The 8081-nt window shown below is 39.4% G+C and overlaps 1 protein-coding gene across 2 annotated transcripts in view; it reads left to right on the forward strand.

Annotated features, from left to right (window-relative positions):
• The window catches only part of LOC139027190 (ribonuclease inhibitor-like), a 7774-nt gene extending 3002 nt beyond the window's left edge, over window positions 1-4772 (forward strand). Inside the window, exons 3-4 of one of the 2 annotated variants that reach the window (XM_070442341.1) lie at window positions 4308-4364; window positions 4530-4772. In XM_070442341.1, coding sequence (XP_070298442.1) covers window positions 4308-4364; window positions 4530-4662 — 190 coding nt within the window. In that variant the 3' untranslated portion in view covers window positions 4663-4772. Of the gene's footprint in view, window positions 1-4307; window positions 4365-4472 lie in introns of both variants that reach the window. The other variant, XM_070442340.1, reaches the window with a different exon arrangement.
• The last annotated feature ends 3309 nt before the right edge of the window (window positions 4773-8081 follow it).

Genomic DNA, 8081 nt, shown 5'->3' on the forward strand with positions numbered 1-8081 from the left:
ATGTGGTAACTCTGTGTTGTGTTCTCTGCTCTCACCTGCACTGCTTGTGCTTTATCTTGGCCAGGTTGCAGTTGTAAATGAGAACTTGTTTAAATTACCATAAAGGATATTAACAGAAGACATACAATCAAAAAACAATGAACTATTAACCTCTCACACAATATTTCACTGAAATAAAATGAATATTCAGACAGGCGTAAACCATAACTCAAATATACCATTTTATCGCTCAAGTTCCTTAGACATATTGAAAACACATTATCCAATAATCAGGGCTACATATAGTATCAGTAAGATTCTTACCATCTTGATTGAAACCGTTAATACTCTCAACCTCTAACACTATATGAACAGAGGATTATAAATTCATTAAAACATATGGTCTCATACCAGTGTTTTAGCTACCTTACTCTGGTTCCCTATATTCCAATGCCTGCCAAGTATTTTAACAGAGGCTTATCAATACACAGCACTAACTATTGATTGGCTATACTCCTTCATCACTCTTGGATCTCATGAATAACATTGCAATGTCTTCACAAGCGATTATGTGATACCTAGTTGCTGTTTTTGAATGTCTCTCTTCCCCTCATTAACCTCAAAGTGCGAACAAGAGGCTACCAATGCAAAGTGACAATGAACTATATGCCTCTCCCTGATCACCTTTTGGATATGATCCACCATGAAATTAGCAACGTTGGTTAATTGCGCTACACAAAAACGTAATGGAATTAAGCCACTATGCTCACTTTCTGAACTTAACCTGCTCTCACATTACATTGTGGATTAGTGCGCATACCTACTAGAATTCAAACATATGGGAATGCCATATCCAAGTACTCGCCCATCATTACCAGATTGACCCAATATATGGGATGAATTAGACTTTTGTGTTGATACATGTTCATTATGTTAGCACCGAGGCCACAAATGACCTCAGACGCCCCTCTTTCATATATTTAATAGCTGGTGAATTAGTTCGTTGAGAGGTCGGTTTAGCCATGTTTTGAGTTTATTCACGGATTCTCGATTCAGCCCTTGGATGTTTTATCATAAGTAATTCATGTGAGTAGATCAGAGTCTCAGCAATGGAAGTGTTGGGATTTTTTCCCTCTCAGAAACAGTTATATACTTGGTCTTTATGTGTTTAGGTTACAGTTTAGTCAATTTGAGTTAAGTCGTGTGCCTTACTCTAGGATAAATTGACCAGTGAGCAATTATTCACACGATTCAGTTTCTAGCTTAGTGTATATTGAAATTCTAAGCTCATTATCCTCAGTTAAACTATGTCAATCCCCAATAACAGGTGAAACTGCCGAGGTTATAGCAATGTTTTGGCCTACAAATAGTACGTCTATGGTTATTTGTTAATGATGAGAAAGGTTAGTCCAATAATGCGTTTGATTTGTATGACTCTCTACGTATTATTCCGATACGGAGTCGAGTATGGGAAGTTTGGCAATTTATCTTATAATAGTAGGCCGTGTATAATGATACCGAATATTGTAATACATAGAGTGTGACAGAATAAGTTAAGGATTTTTATGGCACATGTTTTAATTTGGGTAGCAGTCTGTTAAACTAGGCTATATAGCGATGAGAAGTTAGCATGTATTTAGCTTGATAAGACCTCTGTTTTATTGTATGTGGTGAGAGTGTTAGCTAAATGTTATTTTGTTCGTATGACTGCTATATATTTTTAATTGGGATAAGGGGATGAGATAGTTAGCAATGTTTTTCTGTAGCCTCTGATATTGGTAATGGTGACATTTGCATTCTTTTGTTTCTGTACGATCTCTATACTGATCTCGATATACATGGCGTCTCATCATAGTAAGATCGCAGAATTAGACATGTTTTTGGTAGTTCTGCCTCATACAGTCTCAAATATTTTTAAGGATCTTAAGTTGTAGACGAGGTTAGCTTCTATTTTCTGTCAAAATAGCTTACAAGTCTCTTGTGTGAGTCTGTGTGAATAGTATGGTAGATGTCTGGTTAGAGACGACAATGCATGTGGGTGTCTGAGCCGTCGTGTTATATGGTTTACAGTATAATTCTGAGAGAGAGCACGTGGTTACATGTTTGTGATGTCAGCACATCTGTATCATGTTAGCTGAACTGGTCTGATTAAGGATGTGTGCCTCGCTCTATGTTGTTTAGCTCATCACTTGAGGGATTCACTCCTAGTGGGTAATCGTCAGCCAGAGGTATGAGCGCTTACTCAGTTTTTATCCTGATGATCACACCTTCACTGGTGTCTCATTTGGAGTAACTCAGATTTCAGGCTGTACGTCGTCAGTTGTGCGAGGTTGAGTTGTGTGGTGTTATGGACCTTCGCTATATGTAGAGTCTAGAGAACTGGATGAAGAGAAGTGCTCACGAGCCGTGTTTGTGTGTCCTCTGTGACTAGACAGCTCGTGAATACAGACCTCTTGATGTACTCTGGGTAAGATGGATCATGATGTAGAATCTCAAGAACATCGTCTTCGTGTTTGTAGCCTGAGTGGCGTGTTGTATTTAGGGAAGTGGTATAATAGAGAGTGGCAGATGCGATTTGTTATTCTCCACACAAAGTCAATTCATAGATAATGGATGCATCTTCCTTATTGTCTGATTAGTTGTCTTATGGCTGTATTGCTATGTTATGACGTTAACATTGTGAGAAATCAATGAGAATGTTGATATAGTTGATGATATATTTGTTATTCAATAGTATATTTCCTTACTTTGTACATTACTGTATAAAATGGATCAGTTATTTGAGTATTCGGCGGAATCATTAGATTGTTTTTCTTCAGCCTTGCATGGTATTTATATAATGTTGTTTATTATTGTAGCTTGCACAGAACGAAGGCTCTGGAGGCTTTAGCTGTGTTTTTGATGGTCCACTGGCAGCTTGAGTGACTCCGCGTCTGTATGACCTTTTGCCTAACTGGTGAGATCTTGGGAGTGTTAAGGCTTGTTTTTTGTTCTTCAGTCAAACACATTCGCTCAACCTCCTGTTTCTGAAGTCACTCTGGTATAGTGCACGACTCGAGAAGACCAGAGGTGTAGCACTGTAGTCGATTTTGTTGTAGGTCGATTGTCTGTTGATGGTTGATAGGACTGTCAGTGATGCTCTCAGTGATGTTATTTTTTGTTATTCTCCTCCACTAGAGAATCTCGTCGTTCATGTCATGTTATTGCGTAGAAGTCGAGGGAGGTTAAGCCATGATATTTGATTCGTCTCATCTCTGGAGCTAGGGATTCTGGTCTCGCGTCTTACTTCCTGGTGAACTGATATAGTGTTGACTGTTTCTTCAGTTGAGGCCTACTTGTGGTTGTATGCTGTTATGCCTTTTGTGCTCTTTTGTCTAGTAGCGCGTAATGGTGTCACTCTTCTCCAGAGGTTAGCATGTTTTGTTGTAGCCTCTGTTGTTGGTAATGGTGAGAGGTTAGCATGTTTTGCCTCTGTAACTTCCTCAATCTTTATTATTCATGATTCATTCATGATTTATCTTAATCATGGCATCATCAGGATTACTTTAGTAGTATTTAGGAACATGTCACTCCAGTCATCATCCAACATTTTAATATTGGGCAAAATATAGCCCAAAACAAACTGCAAATGCAATTAATGAGTTTGAGTCACAAGCTGATGTAGTCATTGTGTTCAAGGAATATCAGACCAAATACTATTATTTTGACGATTTTAATACACTATAAGTTAATTGGTCAGAAAACTTATGACTTCTTCAAATAGGGGGACTAGATACATAAAGTGCTTTAATTTTTAAATGTGAAACAGATACGGTATGTATTAAAATATCCCCAAATAAAAGGTGACATTATATACTGTCACCTCATATGAAACATTTGATCTGGAATCCAAAATGTTGGAATACAGAACCTCATTTAAAATCTTAGCTTCACTGTCAACTTGTATATGGTGTGGACTGTATACTCAATACAATCTTAATCTGCTTTTTAAACTGGTCTGGTCAGTCTACTCAAATATTTGTACTATACATGTTTCTTTCTACAAGTAATTGTATGATCATTTGTAGTAATGAAACGTTCATTCATTTCTGGTCAATCTACTCAAATATTTGTTAAAATGCATTTTTCTATCCACAAGCAGTACTTGAATAATTTGTCATTTCTAATAATGATAATCATGATCATTTATAATTATTATACATTCATTTATGAATAGATATGGCAGGTTTCAGGACACTGATATATCTGAACATTTTGAAAAAATATACTGCCACTATTTTCACCAAAAGAATATCAGTGTGGTTTTAATATGATTTGACTCTTTGCAGGCTGTCAGGCTGTCTAGTCACAGAGGAAGGCTGTGCTTCTCTGGTCTCAGCTCTGAGGTCAAACCCAACACATTATTTGTGCAGAGGTTACAGTGTAAACAGGGAAAGCTAAGCGTAACATTTTAATACAACCTGTCTGTCATTGTATTTCTTCTGTGTTGACAGACTCACTGGCTGTAAACTCACAGACACATCCTGTAAAGTGTTGGCCTCAGTTCTCAGTTCAAACCCCTCACACCTGAGAGAGCTGGATCTGAGTAACAATGACCTGAAGGATTCAGGAGTGAAGCTGCTCTCTGCTGGACTGGGGAATCGCCACTGTAAACTGGAGACTCTGAGGTCAGTATTCCTGTAGTTGGTCAACAAGTGATAACTGTTCACCAGATCTACATGTGTTTACCAGACACACATAGTCCACACCATATGTGTTTGGACAGTGAAGCTTACAGTTTTAAATTTGGTGCTATGCTCCATAATTTTGGATTTGAGATATAGTGTTTCAAATTAGGCGACAGTACAGAATGTCACCTTTTTCAACCAGGATCACAGCGATCACTGCCTCATTGCCTGTGTCCGTTATGGGTCCGCGGTCAAACCACCAGACCTCATCACTGTCAAACGCTCAGGGGCAGTATTGAGTAGCTTGTATGAAAGGTGCCCATTTCAAACGGCCTGCTCCTTAGTCATAATTCCTAATATTTGCATATTATTATTTATATTGGATAGAAAACACTCCAAAGTTTCTAAAACTGTTTGAATTATTTCTCTGAAATTAACAGAACTCATATTGGCAGGCAAAATCCTGAGTTGAAATCAAAACCGGAAGTCAGAAATCTGAGATTGTCTGTATTCAACAGAAAGAAGTCCAAATGACGTAGGACTGGGATTGTACTGCCTAGGGGTTCCACTAGATGTCAGCAATCAATAGAAATTCCAATGAGATTTTTATGGTGGTGTGGGAGAGAATGAGAGCAGAATCAGTCAGTTGTACATCAAGCAGCCACTGGCGTAACATTCCACTTCCTCATGCAAGCCACTGCCGTTCCAAGGCTCACGAAGAGAACAAAAATACTCCGGTTGGAACTTTATTGAAGCTATATGTTAAAAACATCCTAATGATTGATTCAGTACTTAGTTTGAAATGTTTCTTCGACCGGTAATATCACATTTTGAAGTTTTTGTCCGATATGAAGCTGACCAGAATTAGCTTTTGGGTATGTTTACCAAACGCGCTAACAATTGGACATAAATAACGGATTTTTTCGAACAAAACAAACATTTATTGTGGACCTGGAGTTTCTGCTAAGCCTTCTGATCGAAACCAACAAAGGTAATGAAATATTTATGATATATTTTGTTGTTTATAGTGACGCTAAATTTGCAGCTGTGATATGCTAATTTGAGCGCCGTCTCGGATTATAGCGTGCAGTTATTTTTCCTTAAAGTTTTTTAAAAATCTGACATAGCGGTTGCATTAAGGAGAGGTATATCTATAATTCAATGTGTATAACTTGTATTATCATCTATATTTATGATGAGTATGTATGTTGAAACGATGGGCTATGCAAAGTCACTTGATGTTTTTGCATTTAGTGATTCTTGTAGCGTCAATGTAAACTCAGATTTTTTTATATAAATATAAATTGAATCAAACAAAACAGGCATGTATTGTGTAACATGAAGTCCTATGAGTGTTATCTGATGAAAATAATCGAAGGTTAGTGATTCATTTTATCTCTATTCTGGCTTTTGTGATGCTATCATTAGCTGGGAAAAATGGCTATGATTATTTTTAGTTTTGTGGTGACCTAACATAATCGTTTGTAGTGCTTTCGCTGAAAAGCCTATTTGAAATCGGACACTTTGGTGGGATTAACAACAAGATTACCTTTAAAATGATATAAAACACATGTATGTTTGAGGAATTGTAATTATGAAATTTATGAGTTTTGAATTTTTGCGCCCTGCACTTGGACTGGCTGTTGTCATATTGATCCCGATATAGGGCTTGCAGCCATTAAAACACTTCTGTGAGCAGGCCTTTCTAATTGACCTGGCCCGGGTGTCCTGGAAGGATATTGACCTCATCCCGTCATTAGAAGATGCCTGGTTGTTCTTTAAAAATGCTTTCCTCACCATCTTAAATAAGCATGCCCCTTTCAAAAAATGTAGAACTAGAAACAGATATAGCCCTTGGTTCACTACAGACTTGACTGCCCTTGACCAGCACAAAAACATCCTGTGGTGTTCTGCACTAGCATCGAATAGTCCCTGCGATATGCAACTTTTCAGAGAAGTCAGGAACCAATATACACAGTCAGTTAGGAAAGCAAAGGCAAGCTTTTTCAAACAGAAAAGTGCATCCTGTAGCACTAATTCCAAAAAGTTTTGGCACACTGTCAAGTCCATGGAGAATAAGAGCACCTCCTCCCAGCTGCCCACTGCACTGAGGCTAGGAAAAACTGTCACCACGATAAATCCCCTATAATCGATCATTTCAATAAGCATTTTTCTACGGCTGGCCATGCTTTCCACCTGGCTCCCCAACCCCGGCCAAAAGCTCTGCACCCCCCGCAGCAACTGGCCCAAGCCCCCCCCCTGCTTCTCCTTCACCCAAATCCAGACAGCTGATGTCCTGAAAGAGCTGCAAAATCTGGACCCCTACAAATCAGCTGGGCTAGACAATCTGGACCCTCTCTTCCGAAAATTATCCGCCGCCATTGTTGCAACCCCTATTACTAGTCTGTTCAACCTGTCTTTCGTATCGTCTGAGATTCCTAAAGATTGGAAAGCGGACGCGGTCATCCCCCTCTTCAAAGGGGGAGACACTCTAAACCCAAACTGCTACAGACCTATATCTATCCTGCTCTGCCTTTCTAAAGTCTTCGAAAGCCAAGTGAACAAACAGATCACCGACCATTTCGAAATCCCACCGGACCTTCTTCGCTATGCAATCCGGTTTCCGAGCTGGTCATGGGTGCACCTCAGCCACGCTCAAGGTCCTAAACAATATCATAAAGGCCATCGATAAAAAACAGGACTGTGCAACCGTATTCATCGACCTGGCCAAGGCTTTCAAATATGTCAATCACTGTATTCTTATCGGCAGACTTAATAGCCTTGGCTTCTCAAATGACTGCCTCGCCTGGTTCCCTAACTATTTCTCAGTGTGTCAAATTGGAGGGCCTGTTGTCTGGACCTCTGGCAGTCTCTTTGGGGGTGCCACAAGGTTCAATTCTCGGCCAACTGTTTTCTCTGTATATATCAATGATGTCTCTCTTTCTGCTGGAGATGATGTGATCCACCTCTACTCAGACGACACCATTCTGTATACATCTATCTGGCCCTTCTTTGGACACTGTGCTAACTAACCTCCAAACGAGCTTCAATGCCATACAGCACTCCTTCCATGGCCTCCAACTGCTCTTAAATGCTAGTAAAACTAAATGCATGCTCTTCAACCGATTGCTGCCCGTACCCGCCCACCCGACTAGCATCACTACTCTGGACGGTTCTGACTTAAAATATGTGGACATCTACAAATACCTAGGTGTCTGGCTAGACTGTAAACACTCCTTCCAGACTCATATTAAGCATCTCCAATCCAAAATCAAATCTAGAATCGGCTTCCTATTTCGCAACAAAGCCTCCTTCACTCATGCTGCCAAACATACCCTTGTAAAACTGACTACCCTACCAATCCTTGACCTCGGTGGTGTCATTTACAAAATAGCCTCCAACACTCTACTCAGCAAACTGGATGCAGTTTATCCC

This window comes from Salvelinus sp. IW2-2015, unplaced genomic scaffold (assembly GCF_002910315.2).
Source record: "Salvelinus sp. IW2-2015 unplaced genomic scaffold, ASM291031v2 Un_scaffold8042, whole genome shotgun sequence".
Lineage (NCBI taxonomy): Eukaryota > Metazoa > Chordata > Actinopteri > Salmoniformes > Salmonidae > Salvelinus > Salvelinus sp. IW2-2015.